Genomic DNA, 16,416 nt, shown 5'->3' with positions numbered 1-16,416 from the left:
GAAAAGCGAGCACAAAGTCTGGACAAAGCAATCATTGCTGTTGTTAAGCTAGCATAGGCATCAATTAATTCCTCTCGAACAAAGGAGAAGAAGATAAAATCTTCATTGGTTTAAGTTAAGGGAATGATATCTCTCTTGTAACATATTTAATGGTATCTATTCACTTCCATATATTTATGATATGCCAAATAAGGCAGTGATACTCACTCTCTATTTCCCTAGGCGTAAATAGAGTTCTCAGTGCATGCTCTCAGTTCAGTTCAGTTTAGCCGCTCAGTCGTGTCTGACTCTTTGCTTCCCCATGAATTGCAGCACGCCAGGCCTCCCTGTCCATCACCAACTCCCTGAGTTCACTCAGACTCATGTCCATCGAGTCAGCGATGCCATCCAGCCATCTCATCCTCTGTCATCCCCTTCTCCCTCTGCCCTCAATCCCTCCCAGCATCAGAGTCTTTTCCAATGAGTCAACTCTTCGCATGAGGTGGCTGAAGTACTGGAGTTTCAGCTTTAGCATCATTCTTTCCAAAGAACACCCAGGACCACTTTAGAATGGACTGGTTGGATCTCCTTGCAGTCCAAGGTACTCCCAAGAGTCTTCTCCAACACCACAGTTCAAAAGCATCAATTCTTTAGCGCTCAGCTTTCTTCACAGTCCAACTCTCACATCCATACATGACTACTGGAAAAACCATAGCCTTGACTAGACGGACTTTTGTTGGCAAAGTAACGTCTCTGCTTTTGAATATGCTAAATAGGTTGGTAATAAATTTTCTTCCAAGGAGTAAGCGTCTTTTAATTTCATGGCTGCAGTCACCATCTGCAGTGATTTTGGAGCCCCCCAAAATAAAGTCTTACACTGTTTCCACTGTTTCCCCATCTATTTCCCATGAAGTGATGGGACCAGATGCCATGATCTTAGGGTTCTGAATGTTGAGCTTTAAGCCAACTTTTTCCACTCTCCTCTTTCACTTTTGTCAAGAGGCTTTTTAGTTCCTTTTCACTTTCTGCCATAAGGGTGGTGTCATCTGCATATCTGAGGTTACTGATATTTCTCCCGGCAATCTTGATTCTAGCTTCTGCTTCTACCAGCCCAGCGTTTCTCATGATGTACTCTGCATATAAATTAAATAAGCAGGGTGACAATATACAGCCTTGACGTACTCCTTTTCCTATTTGGAACCAGTCTGTTCCATGTCCAGTTCTAACTGTTGCTTTCTTACCTGTATATAGTAGTTTACAATTTGATTTCATACTTAAGTAGATATTTTGCCACCTTACAGAGATTATTTTGCATGGGAAGGTTTCCTGTGATCTTGCCTGTGTGCTTGCTACTTGATCTCATTCCCCACCATATACTTCTTTTCTTTTTAAAGTCAAAGGAAAATGCAGTCATCCAGCTCCTAACTGGCCTGAGCATGTTTACTTCACATTTGTGTCCTGATTCATGCTGTCCCCTTTGTGCTGTTTTCCACTCCTTTACGTTGTTAACTCCTACCGATACTTCAAAATTCAGCTCAGTGCCATCTTCTCCAGAAAACTGTTCCTTATCAGCTGGTATGGGTGAGGCTCTCTTTCTATCCCACTCCACTATCTGCCCAATCATTCTGCAAATGTGCACCATCCTTATCTCCCATTATGGATTGTGATCTCTTTGAGAAAAAGGACCACTACCTTGTAATCCTTAGAGCAGTCGATTTCTTCATAATTTATATGAGTTCAGTTCTGTTCAGTTCAGTTCAATCGCTCAATTGTGTCCAAGTATTGCAACCCCATGGATTGCAGCACACCAGGCCTCCCTCCAATATTTAGAGGATAGTAAAGAGTAAGAATTATAAACTTGATAATCATCAATACACAGTATATCAATTAATAATACATGAATATTCATTGATAGCACTCAGGTAAGAGAAGTGGGCTGAGAACAGAAAAGTAATTTCTAAGGTGTCCTTTTATAAGACTTCATTTTTCCAATGATTTGTAATCATTCTCTCCTGCCCTATTCCACATTACCCTATGGGTCTACAAAGTTACATCCATTATTCCTGAGAGTGGATATTTGCTTCTCCACTAGATTATGAAATCATTGAATGTTGTGGGTTTTGTCAGAGTGCCCAACAAATACTCAAGAAGTGTCTATTAAAATATGTTTAATTAAACTCTTTGACAAACTGCATTCACAGTGTCTAACTTTTTAATATCAACTTTCAAGATTCACAAAGAAAATATGTACACAATGATATGGGCTCATCTTGACTGTTCATCCAGAACTCATACGTCCTATCCTTTCTCTGCCAACTGCCTGAGATTCAGAGTTTAAAATGAACATCAAAATTCTCTACATCAGATATTTTCTAATTCAATATTTTAAATAATATGAAATTAATGAATTTTTGCTATTTGTTTAGGTATTTAGCCTTTTTAAGTGTATTAGTCTAGCAATTAGTTATCTTGCTTTATTATTAATAATTCATCTTAAAAATCACTTCCCCTTAATAGCAATAGATTTGGTAATCCCTCTTGTCATTAACAGTGAGTAAGTATGTGGCACCCAGTTGGAGTTAGCATAAATACTGTGGTTATGTAACAACACAAATCTGGCAAGACATCTTGAGTACCATGCTCCAAACAGCACTTCTTATGAATATGCATTACAGAGAATCTTATTAAAATGCAGATTCTGATTCAGTAGATCTGGGATGAGGCCTCATTTTTGCATTTCTCACAAGTTCCCATGTGATGCCAGTGTTGTAAGTGAAGGGGAGAAGAATTTGCCGCCTCAAAATATGCCTCCTGGGCAGAAGGACTATCTTAAGTTGATTAGTTTTAACAAACAGCATACATAAGAGAATATCTGAAAACAAGTGGAAGATACTCTTCTCAAAGAGACATTTACATTTATAAGGGAACTCTCCATTTGTGTGTCTCCCTCTCCCTACCAGGAAGGAAGAGTAGAACAACTTGATCTTCAGAAACTCTTAAAAATGGAGGCTACTGACCTAAATCTGCATAACAACAGTACTCTTTTTTGCTATGCTTTGCTTGATAACCTCCCATAGCCAGCTTCCCCAACAATCTCTTTTATCTTTAACTGGAGATAGTATTTAAAGAGGTGACTTGGGCCATTTCAGGGAGTTACTCAGTTTTTTTTTTAAGTATCACCCATGAATAGAGGAGATTTTGATGTTCAGTTGCCCAGTCGTATTCACTCTTTGAGACCTCATGGACTGCAGCACACCAGGCCTCCCTGACCCTCACCATCTCCTGGAGTTTGCCCAAGTTCATGCTCATTGCATCAGTGATGCCATCCAGCCATCTTGTTCTCTGATGCCCTCTTCTCCTGCCCTCAATCTTTCCCAGCATCAGGGACTTTTCCAATGAGTTGGCTGTTTGCATCAGATGACCAAAATGCTGGAGCTTCAGCATCAGTCCTTTCAGGGAATATTCAGGGTTGGTCTCCCTTAAGATTGACTGGTTTGATCTCCTTGCTGTCCAAGGGACTTTGAGGAGTCTTCTCCAGCACCACAGTTCAGAGGCATCAATTCTTTGGCATTCTGCCTTCTTTATGGTCCAACTTTCCCAACCATACGTGACCACTGGGAAGACCATAGCCTTGTCTATCCAGACCTTTGTCAGCAGAGTAATGTCTCTGCTTTTCAACACAGTGCCTAGGTTTGTCATCCCTTTCCTGACAAGAAGCAATCGTTTTCTGATTTCATGGATGCAGTCACCGTCCACAGTGATTTTGGAGCCCAAAAAGATTAACAGGTTATGAAACTTTTGTTTGTTTTTCTTCTGTTAATCTCTCTTTTATTATAGGGGCCCTCAGCTAAGGACTTAGAAGGGTAAAGGGAAAATTATTTTTTCTCCCCTACACAATACATTTTGATTAGGCAGAATAAAATCCTGAGATGGTTTCCATCTGGTGAGATTAAGCACTCCCACCAAATTGTAAGATCTATATGCTTATAAATGGGAGAGATTTAAATGGAAAAGGAACAGGAAAGAGAGAGACCTGAATAATGAAGGGGATGGGTGTGTGTCTCATTCACTCTCTTTCTGAGGAACTAACTAGTTTGAATTGCAATGAAAGAGCACTTGTGAAAGGCTTTGTGAGACTGAGCCCAAATAGGTCTACTTTAGTGCTCAGGTGGCCGTGTGAGAAATAAAATTAGAAATAGAACCTTTTTCTCCTACATTACTCTACCTGACTCCACAATCCATAGCAGTTTAGTAACCAGAAGAGCAGGACATTCACTTCAAATGGAAACTATGCCCTAAACACTGTTTGAAACAATTAAAGGAGACATGGGTGAGGCTGGATGAATCTATTGTGAGCAGACAAGGGCTCTCTGCACTTCTGATGCAGGTATTCCTGTGAATATGATTGTCCCTGTATCAATGGGTTTTAAGGTAGCATTAGTTTAAAACTTATCATATGAACCAAAACCTATTCAATACAATAGGAAGAGCCTTTTCTGTATGCTGAAGAGTGCACTTTGTGAGTTTGTGCCCAGTCACTAAATCCTGTCTGACTCTTTGCAATCCCATGGACTATAACCCGCCAGGCTCCTCTGTCCATGGAATTTCCCAGGCAAGAAGACTGTAACGGGTTGCTGTTTCCTCCTCCAGGCGATCTTCCCAACCCAGGAATTGAATTGAAGTCTCCTGTATTGGCAGGCAGACTCATTACCATTCGTTACCACCTGGAAGTCCCATGCTGCCTTGTACTGCCATAGAAATCTCACCTGGAAATACAGGACAGTCATCCCTCAATACCCATGTGGGGTTGACTCTAGAACAATCCTTGGATACCAAAACTAAATAAAAATCCACAGATGCTCAAATCCCTTAATTAAAATAGCATGCATAGTATTTGCATATAGCCTACATGCACATCCTCCTCTATACTTTAAATCATTTTTAGATTACTTATAATACAGTGTAAATTTTATGTAAATCATTGTAAATGCTATGTAAATTCTTTGTAAATATTTACTGGCATGCAGCAAATTCAAGTTTTACTTTTGGAACTTCCTGGAATTTTTTTTTTTTTTTCCTCAATATTCTCAACCCAGGTTTCATTGAATCCACAAATGTGGACCTGTGGATACAGAGGGTCAACTCTGTTTATTTCTTGTACTCCAATAGATATTCCAAAACTATGTAATCTTAGCAGATTATAAAAGTAATTTATATATTATTTCCATTTCTATCTCTATAAAATGAGAGTAGTGCTATTTGACACCACATAAGCTTTTAAAAAATTGCTTGGAAAACAGGTGCTATTTGTGTTGTTTTAACTCATTTTTGAAAACTACTTCTCCTCCTGAGTTTTTATACAGTATTGATGTTTTGGTGCTAAAAAAGCAAGAAGTTTAAAGGGATACTGATATTTTATCTACCCCAAATATCAGCAGTTGATGCAGATTTTAAAGTGGATTAAGAATTCAGGTTTCCTCTCTGTACTGAACAGGTACCTGGCCACCTCAATTTTCCACATCTGTTTTTCATTAGTGAATGAGAGCTGTGGTTTGCAGGGTTGTAAGAAATGAATATACAGTCTCAGACAAACTGCAGACTCCTATTTGCACTTGCTGCTTCACATTCTTTGGAATTAGAAGAGTTCAGTCCTTTTCAAGCAGAAGAAGGAATATAGGTTTTACTTATACAAGTAGAAGAAATTTAAAAATCCATGCAGTAAAGAACTTCATTATTAAAATAAAGAAAGGGAGGAACTCTGAATCGTTCAGTCATTGCACTTGCAAACGAATTCCTCTTCTCAACACTGCACTTTATCACTGAAGATTAATCAGGATGTGATCAGCAATTGCTGCCTGGATCAGTTCTTCTGCCTCATCTGGTACTGTAATTGCAGTCACAGATGCAAAGTGAAAGCAGGCATTCTCTTCACAGCTTGGAGGCCAAAACACTACTACTGTGTAGGAAAGAAGGACTGGTGGCCTTTCTTATCTACACAGAGGGCCAGAGCATATTCCCTGGAATAATTATCCCATTTTCCACCCTGGCTTTGGGCACAGAACAGTGCAATGGTCAAGCAAAGTCTAACACAAAATAGGACAGCTCATTTTGATTGACTCACCCAAGAAGTCTATCAATGAAAAAAGCTGATTATCTTTTGTATTTCCTGTGAAATACTGGCACTCATTAAAATATTAATCAATATTACAAGGAAAAAAAAAAGATTTCCTTAGTAAAGATGCTCCTGGATAAAAGCTAAATAAATTTTTCTAACATAGGATTTTTTAAATTCTTTAATATGGCAATTTATATTGTGATTCTCCATTTACACGCTGTTTTTACATTTCAGTTCAGTTCACTTAAGTCACTCAGTCGTGTCTGACTCTTTGTGACCCCATGGATTGAGCACACCAGGCCTCCCTGTCCATCACCAACTCCCAGAGTTTATTCAAACTCATGTCCATTGAGTCAGTGATGCCAATCAACCATCTCATCCTCTGTCTTCCCCTTCTCCTTCTGCCTTCAATCTTTCCCACCATCAAGGTCTTTTCAAATGAGTCAGCTCTTCATATCAGGTGGCCAAAGTACTGGAGTTTCAGCTTCAGCGTCAGGCCTGCCAGTGAATATTCAGGACTGATTTCCTTTAGGATGGACTGGTTGGATCTCCTTGTAGTCCAAGGGACTCTCAAGAGTCTTCTCCAACACCACAGTTAGAAAGCATCAGTTCTTCAGTGCTCAGCTTTCTTTGTAGTTCAACTCTCACATCTATACATGACTACTGGAAATACTATAGCTTTGACTAGATGGACCTTTGTTGACAAAGCAATGTCTCTGATTTTTAATATGCTGCCTAGGTTGATCGTAACTTTTCTTCCAAAGAGCAAGCGTCTTTTAATTTCATGACTGCAGTCACCATCTGCAGTGATTTTGGAGCTCCTAAAAATAAAGGCTGTCACTGTTTCCATCGTTTCCCCATCTATTTGCCATGAAGTGATGGGACCAGATGCCATGATCTTAGTTTTCTAAATGGTGAGTTAAGCAAACTTTTTCACTCTCCTCTCCACTTTCATCAAGAGGCTCTTTAGTTCTTCTTTGCTTCAGAACAGTGATGTCAGCTGCATATCTGAGGTTATTGAGCTAATTTCACTTTTATTGAGATATAATTGACTGATTCAATTCCTAGGCAGGTTGATAAGAAGTCCGAGGTCCCAGAGGAGGAGAGAGGGATCTGGAATTCTTGAGGAGGAGAAAAGGACAAACATTTATTTTCTCTACATTCCTTAGTCTTAGTCACATAAAATGTTTTTTTCTTTAAGCCCAGAGCAGATGATTACACAACAAAATGACTCTGCTTAAACTCTGTGCTGCTGCTGCTCCTGCTACTAAGTTGCTTCAGTCGAGTCCACCTCGGTGTGACCTCATAGACAGCCGCCCTCCAGGCTCCCCCATCCTTGGGATTTTCCAGGCAAGAATACTGGAATGGCTTGTCAAGGATCATATAACAACATTGTATCCTTCTTGAGGACAGTTCCTCCTTCTTGAAAACCTTCCGACTAATCCTGTTATCCTAAAATGTATATTATGGGAGTTGGTCTGGTAAAATCTTTCTACTGTTAGTTCTAAACCTATCATCTTAAAATGTAAATTGTGAGAGTGTGTCTAGTAAGATCTATACAGCCTTGAGACATTCTTTTGACTTACTGTAATAACCAATTAACCCTGCTTATTTAATTTATATGAAGAGTACATCATGAGAAACACTGGGCTGGAGGAAGCACAAGCTGGAATCAAGACTGCTGGGAGAAATATCAATAACCTCAGATATGCAGATGACACCACCCTTATGGCAGAAAGTGAAGAAGAACTAAAGAGCCTCTTGATGAAAGTGAAAGAGGAGAGTGAAAAAGTTGGCTTAAAGCTCAACATTCAGAAAATTAAGATCATGGCATCTGGTCCCATCACTTCATGGCAAATAGATGAGGAAACAGTGGAAACAGTGACAGACTTTATTTGGGGGCGTGGGGCTCCAAAATCACTGCAGATGGGGATTGAAGCCATGAAATTAAAAGATGCTTACTCCTTGGGAGAAAAGTTATGACCAACTTAAACAGCATATTAAAAAGCAGAGACATTATTTTGTCAACAAAGGTCCATCTAGTCAAGGCTATGGTTTTTCCAGTAGTCATGTATGGATGTGAGAGGTGAACTATAAAGAAAGCTGAGCGCAGAAAAATTGATGCTTTTGAACTGTGTTAGAGGAGACTCTTGAGAGTCCCTCGGACTGCAAGGAGATCCAACCAGTCCATCCTAAAGGAGATCAGTCCTGGGTGTTCATTGGAAGGACTGATGTTGAAGCTGAAACTCCAGTACTTTGACCACCTGATATGAAGAGCTGACTCATTTGAAAAGATCCTGATGTTGGGAAAGATTGAAGGCAGGAGGAGAAGGGGACAACAGAGGATGAGATGGTTAGATGGCATCACCGACTCAATGGACATGAGTTTGAATAAACTCTGGGAGTTGGTGATGGACAGTGAGGCCTGGTGTGCTGTGGTTCTTGGGGTCACAAAGAGTCAGACACGATTGAACGACTGAACTGAGCTGAACTGAATAATCAAGTAAAAAATTATATAGCTCCCTTGCTAAGACTAGTGAGTGGGGGACCCTCTCTGTCCCCCTTTTGAAGTCTGTGTCAGAAGCTTTCTCTGTCCCTCTTCATACTTTAATAAAACTATGCTACACAAAAGCTCTTGAGTGATCAAGCCTGGCCTCTGGTCCCAAAGCTAAATCTTCTTTGGAGATCAATAATCCAGCACCATTCACTGTAAGCTTTCCTAACTGACGCACAGCACCATATAAGTTTAAGGTTTACAGCAAAATGAATTGACATATTTATTGTGAAATGATTATAACAATAAATTTAAGGAATAAATTTAATATAAATTTAATGTTGAGCCATCATTCATATAAACACCAAAAAAAAAAAAGAAAAAATGCTTTTTTTTCCCTTGTAATGAGAAATTTTAGGATTTATCCTTTTAGCAATTTTTTATATATTTTAAATATACAACAGCATAAACTATAATCTCATGTTTAACATTCAGTTCAGTTCAGTCGCTCAGTCATGTCTGACTCTGCGACCCCATGAATCACTGCACACCAGGCCTCCCTATCCATTAGCAACTCCTGGAGTTCACCCAAACTCATGTGCATCAAATCAGTGATGCCATCCAGCCATCTCATCCTCTGTTGTCCCCTTTTCCTCCTGCACCCAATCCCTCTCAGCATCAGAGTCTTCTCCAATGAGTCAAGTCTTTGCATGAGGTGGCCAAAGTATTGGAGTTTCAGCCTCACCCTCAGTCCTTCCAATGAACATTACACCCCTAGCATTTATTTATCTTATAATGGGAAGTCTGTACCTTTTCACCACTCTCTTTCATTTTCCTATGTCCCCACCGCTGAGTCTGGTAACAGAAAATCTATTCTCATTTTCTATGAGCTTTGGTTTTGCCTTTTGGATTCTACCAATGAATGAGATCATGTAGATTTGTATTTCTCTGTATTGCATTTTGCTTAATATAATGACCTTTACAGCCTATCCATGTTATCACAAATGGCAGAATTCCCCTCCTTTTTATAGTTGAATTGCGCACATATGTGTGTTTGTGTATCTCACATATTCTTCATCCATTCACCAATGATAACAATTTCAGCTGTTTCCATGTCTTGGCTATTTGTAAATAATGCTACCGTGAATATACGGGTACAGATGTCTCTTTGTCACAATGATTATATTTCCTTCACATAATATGCACAGAAATGGAACTGCTGGATTGTATGGTAGTACTGTTTTTATTTTCTTGAGGAATCTTTATAAAAATGTTTTCCAAAGGGGCTACACCAATTTACATTTCCATCAGTAGTGCCCAAGGGTTCCTGTTTTTCCTACTCTCTCACCAGCATTTGTTATCTATTGTCTCTTTCATAATACCGATTATGACAAATTTAAGATGATATCTCATTGTGGTTTTGACTTGCATTTCCTTGAGGATTAGTGATATTGAGTATCTTTTCATGTGCCTGTTGGCCATCTGTACGGCTTTTCTGTCCATTCACTTGTTTGCCCACTTATAATTGGATTGTTTGGTTTTCTATAGATAGCATTTTTTAAACTTAGTGTTCAAGATTACTTTAAGCATCATGGTTTGATGAAAAGAGTTCTAGTTTTATATCTCTGACAATTGCTAGCTTCCTAGTACTAGACAAATTCTAATCCTCAATCTCTATATTGTAAAATGAAAATTAAAAACAATTTTGGAAGTTTGTTGTAAGAAATAAAAGAGAGAATTATGTAATGTGCCCAGCATTAAATGTATTGTATTTACTCCTTCTTAGTGTTGTTTCAAATAGAATACAAAATGACAAGTTATATAAAACTAACATTCAGTTTCCTGTGACTCATTAGTTCATCATAAAACAATATCAGGTCACAAAGTTTCTGGCATCATAAACCTAATCTTTTCCTTGATTGCGCCTTTATCATTAAAGACTTCTTTAGGGACTTGGAAGCTCAAGCAGACTCTCATATATACCATCTTCTAAAAGAGAGACTAGTATACATTTTTGCAGAGGCCAAAAAGACTTACCTGTATATTTCACTTTGGCAGCCAAATAATTCCTTGGTACTCAAAAAGTCAACTATGGTTTAAGTTTTATTCTTGGAAGAGCATAATTATAATGTCAGTGGGGCAAGAGTCTATTCCCTGCTACTAGTTTGGATAGCCAAGAGTTAACTACCTTTAAAATTAAATGGTGTCCCTTTAAATTTAAAATAAATTAAACCATGATAGATCCCTTGACTCAAGGATAAATGCCATGGAAATTAAAGAAAATAGTTCTAATGTCATGAAACAGCAAAGGTCAGATAGGGTGAGATGATTACTCTCATCATTATTAACATTACTTTGCATTTAGATAGCTCCTTCCTTTGCCAGACTCATTCTCATTCTAGGCCTTTGCTTAGTATCTGAGCAGCTTGTGGAACTCTTGATGACATCAAGGGTGATCTTGATGTGGAAGAGAAGCCACAAGTCAAGAGGGAAGTGAGCAATTAACCTTCAGGCTTTATTTATTCACTCTGATCTTCTTTTGCAAGCAATCTGCAAAAATGGGTTTAAAAACTGGGCTGCAAAAATTCTTGAAAAAAATATCCATATAACTAAAGCCTCTCTTGGGCTTTCTAATTTATCTGAATTTTAGATACTAATTATATGAATTTTAAATTGCTACTATGTGTGTGTGTCTGCATAGGTTTGGGAAGTTTGGATACTTGTCTAAGCCCAACAGAAATAAAAGTGCAAAAATGTGTAAGAACAAATGCAAATTTTAATTTTCCCTATTGAAAATAAAGAGATCATTTATATCAGAAAACGCATAAGTACTTTCTCATCTTCATGAAATGTATATAAATTCTTTTGAAAATTAACTTTACGACTGAGGGACGTCTTTCTCAAGGACTTGGGAACTATCTCTTAGAAATATAAACATCAAGGAAAGTAGTACCCTTATATCACAGTCTGGGAAGGCTGGGAGCCTAACTTCAGTTGGAACCTTGCTTCAAATTGCAAAAGTACCTCCTTTCATAAAGATGTGAGAATTTTATTTTTTTCTCTGGATAAAGCTAATACACTGGCATGAATGGTCACCCCAATAACCAGGTAAATTTAGGATGAACTATACGTGATAAATGGTCCTGTCAAGCCCTCTTACTTTAGGACAGTTATTAGTTATTTTGAAAATATGCATATAATTTGTTGTCTCTGCTTCACTATGTAAAAGAGTGTGACTCCTTTCTGCCTTTGCAAACTTTCAGTGAATTGCCTGTATCGAACATCATATTCTGGTTTAATGCTAATTCAATGAGTGTTTTCATGTCTGCTATGTTATTGGAAAGGATTTCTGGGTTGGGAGAAGATTTTGGTTTTAGTTATATTTCCTTAATACATAATTATGCTTTTGACTGGAATAATGGACTCTATAATGGAACACACTGTCAATTGTTCTAAATCATAATGCATATGAGACTCACCTGCAGGATTTTTAAAAAATACCCAGTACCACATTCAAAGATTCTGACACTACATATCGGGGGTAAGGGCTTCCCTGTTGCTCAGTCAGTAAAGAATCTGCCTGCAATGCAGGAGAGCTGGGTTCAATCCCTGGGTTGGGAAGACCCCCTGGAGGAGGCATGGCAAGCCACTCCAGTATTCTTGCTTAGAGAATACCCATGGACAGAGGAGCCTGATGGGCTGCAGTCCATGGAGTCACAAACCGTCAGACATGACTGAGCAACTAAGCACAGCACAGCACATCTGGGGGGAAGTGATGAAGTCCAAACATAACAACTATCTCAGCTGATTTTGATGCTGGTGTTCTAGGTGCTATTGTAGATGGAAGCTTCCACATCATTTTTAAAATTTACCACATTAAAAAAAAAAAAATGGTGACTTCCCTGGTGGCTCAGATAGTAAAGCATCTGCCTACAATGTGTGAGACTGGGGTTCAGTCCCTGGGTTGGGAAGATCTCCTGCAGAAGGAAATAGCAACCCACTCCAGTATCCTTGCCTGGAAAATCCCATGGACAGAGAAACCTGGTAGGCTATAGTCCATGGGGTCGCAAAGAGTCACAACTGAGTGACTTCACTTTCACTTTCACATGCAAAATGCTTCCTTTTGCTGTCCTAGTCACTCCTTGGCTCATTGACATGTTAATTTACCTTTACAAGTATAATAACTACAACATCAGCTATATTCTCTCTACTGAGCAATCTCCCTACATTTTGGCTTTCTTTTCCATCCATAATAAAGTAAGACTTGACTACCCTTCCCAGGCCTCGGCCAGGCCTATGGCCCCTCCCTCTCTGAGGGCTTATGCCTCCCACTTCACTGAGGAGAGGAACACAATTAGAACCTCTCAACTTCTCAGCCTGTATCTTTTATTTCTCTTCTTTCCTAAATCAAGTAAATAGTTACTACTTTTCCAAAGTGAACTCCTACCCACCTGTACATTTGATCTCTTCCATATTTTCTTTCCTCATTACATGAAGTATTTCTTTGTTAGTATTCCAGTCTCTGAATACTTTCCCTTTGCTCATGAATATACTTTGTTAGTATTTTTTTTGTTAGTATCCCCAGTCTCTGAATATTTCCCCTTTGCTGATTCATATTCTTATGTAATAGATTAGGTGTCTCTAGTCCTCTAATCCCCAAATCCTCTTTTTTCATTTAATTGCTGGTTCAGCTTATTCCCCCTCTTTCCTTTACCACCAAAGTTATTTAAAGAGTAATGTATTTCCACACCTTTCCTTCCCCTTCTCCTGTCTCTCATTCATTGCTCACTCGCTGCACGGGAATTCAACTCTCACACAGCTTTTTTCAGTTTTCAGCCTCTCTCCTCAAACCAGGTCTGTATTTCCTACTCCTGGGTAGAGGCTGCCTCTCTACATTCTAAAAGTACTTCAAAGTCATTCTTTTCAAATCCAAACTTCCTTTCTAAAACATGTAAATGCCTTATGCTTTCAGTGTCAGTTAACAGTATCAACATTCAATTATTCAATTTCAAAATACCCTCTGGTCTTCTCCTTGGCTCACCTCCCAAATCAAATCAAATCAATTCTCAAGTTCTGATGTATCCACAACAAAACACTGTATCTCTTAATAGCTGCCTCCTTCTACTGCTTCCATTGCCATTGCCTTCGTGACATTTCTCTCTGCCTCTAGTTTCTTCTAACTTGATTCTGTCTTTCACACTTTTCCCCAGTGTCTACTTTCTTAAATAAAATGTGACCACATAAAATCCTTAAAAAGGTGTGTTTAAAAAGATGCAATGGCTCTTCCCTGCCTACAAAATAAAGTTGAAACACTTTCATTACACAAATTACTTTTGCCCAAACAACTGAACCTGAATTTATTTATTCAAACCTCTAGCTCTAATAAGTTAACAAGTTATATAGGAAAAGAGGAGTATGCTAAATGACACAAAGGAGTTACACTCAGCCAGATCCAAAGTGTTGGAATTCTAAGAAACAAATGACCAAGTTACTTACAGAGATAAATGGCATTTTAGGAAAGCTAAGGCATGCTATAAATTAAAACAGACTCAAGAAATGCATCAACAAATGTACCACATTGATTTAGAGGCAACTTAGCTGAAAATTGAATGATATTAAGGAATTATTATTAAGTTTATTAAACAGATAGTGTAATGATTTTTAAAGTTCTTATCACTTATATATGATGAAACATGAGTAATGAATTTATTTTAAATATTTTAGAGATGGGAGTAGTAGGAAAGACATATGAAACAAAATTTATAAATGCTGACAACTGATGAAGCTGGATGATTACTATGGGTGTATGTTTTTGTTTTTTTTTACTAATCTCTACTTTTGAATATGTTTTAAGTTTTCCATAGTAAAAAGGTTAAAAAAAAATCCTATCATTTGTGTATTCAAAATCATTAAGAACCCTGCCTGAACTTACCTTTGTAGACTTGCTTTTAGACATTCCCCATCCTGAACTACTTATTTTACTTAACCTACCAAATAGTCTCATACTAGATCTGGGCTCATGAAGATATTTCTACATATTCTTTCTTTATTCTGGAGCAAGCCAGATTACCTGTGTTCAAATAAATGAGAAACTTCACATCAACTAAATAACTACCTACTGATTGCTCTGTGTAAGTATGCTGTTGCTCTGCTGAGCTCCAAACACAGGAGCATGTAAAACATGGCAGAATGTATTTCAGTTTGCGATACATATGCAGAAAAATAGTTTCAGATTACCTAATCCTTTTTCTGTAAATATTGAACTATGGCTCTATAACTTCAGCTGATATAAAAAGATGAATACTTACGTGAAACCTTAAATTGCCTCTAAAAAAAAGCAGATTTTAACAACCTGTAGGACACACCCATCAAGATGGTCAAAGTCTCATGTCTGTCAAAATATTAATGGATTGCTGTGAAATGCACTCTGAAGCTGGCCTGAGTACTTTTGGTGCCCAACATTTCATTGAAATAGTATTTTGTTTGAGTACTGTATAATATTTCACAATCATTTTCAAAGTATTCTTCCTAAATAAATCTATTAGAATATAATGGAAATGTTTAAAGTCTGAATTAATTTATGAGAAAAAATCCATCAAGTAGACAAATTTTGAATGACATTAGCCTCTCCCAATTTTATGAGTCATTAGCTAATATTTTTCACATCTGTGAGCAGCCATTATAATAATATAAACTAATACAATGAACACTTTATATGTTAATGTGGTTATAAATTACAACTTCAGAAAAATGTCTTTTGTCATTTTCCATTTGTTAATATCCACTTAATAAAGACAGATATCCCCCTCATTTTACATATGCATTTAAATGATTTTCTATTTAAACATAATCACTCTTTACAGATACAGTTAGAGAAAAGATTGGTTTCAGACTTACCAGGAAATCTACTGTGGAGATTGGCATCACAATTGTAGCCATTGAACTGAGCAGACCCTGGAAGCACTCTAGTTGTTAGTAGCAACAGCAACCATATCTGTTCCATGGCAAAACCTAGAAAAGAGTTATTTTTCATGTGGATATCACCAGCCTTTACTCTTACTTGCTGGGAAGATTGAGGCTGATCTCAACTCACTGTTGGATAAGCAGGCCTTCTGCATCCATGCAGGCATGGATGGTAGTCCTTAGAGGCCTAAGGACTATCAGAAATAATTATCAACAATAAGGCAGAGATTTTGGCTACAACATTTCAAAATTATTTTCATTCTTCAACTCCAGTTTGCTAAGTATAACAAAGCTATACTTTTGTAATAGAACAGCTAAGATATAAATCAAAACATTTGTAAATGAAAGATTTTTTATTATAAATAGGAAGAACTCAAACCAAGTATTTGGTAGATTAGAACAGCATAGCAAAGCAGACTGATGATGTGGAGGCAATGATACCCTTTAAAGTAGAATATCCATAGTCTGAGGGATTTAACCCCCCAAGAGTCGATTTTCAGAGAATCCTCAATACTATTAATGAACAAATAATGTCAAGAAATCTTTCTTCTCAGCAAAGGAATTCCAGGATACTGATATTTCTCAAAATCGATGGTTTCTATATCATTTTCCCAGGAAACAAAGGAATAAAGCAAAGGAAGAACAGAAAAATACTAAGTGTGGAATAATATGGTTCCTCCAGTGACTGCTCATTAGTGGATGATATCTGATATAGAATTATGAAAACCTTGAATTCTTAGAAGAGTATAATAGAAATTGTCAATATGTGTTGAACAAATAAATATAAATTGACTTTAATACTTAAATACCAGTCAGCCTGATGTTTAAATTTTTTTTCCTAAGTCTTTTACTGGCCTTATAGAGT

General features: G+C 37.7%; 1 protein-coding gene across 1 annotated transcript in view; it reads right to left on the bottom strand.

The window, feature by feature from the left end:
• Window positions 1–15,591, bottom strand: part of ZPLD1 (zona pellucida like domain containing 1) — a 47,809-nt gene extending 32,218 nt beyond the window's left edge. The window contains exon 1 of the mRNA XM_068986284.1: window positions 15,486–15,591. Within this exon, the coding sequence (XP_068842385.1) occupies window positions 15,486–15,591 (106 nt within the window). The remainder of the gene's footprint in view (window positions 1–15,485) is intronic.
• Between the last annotated feature and the right edge of the window lie 825 nt (window positions 15,592–16,416).

The sequence above is a fragment of the Capricornis sumatraensis genome, chromosome 1 (assembly GCF_032405125.1).
Source record: "Capricornis sumatraensis isolate serow.1 chromosome 1, serow.2, whole genome shotgun sequence".
Lineage (NCBI taxonomy): Eukaryota > Metazoa > Chordata > Mammalia > Artiodactyla > Bovidae > Capricornis > Capricornis sumatraensis.
Note: the sequence above shows the minus strand (reverse complement) of the source record. Positions and strands in the feature narration are given on the sequence as shown.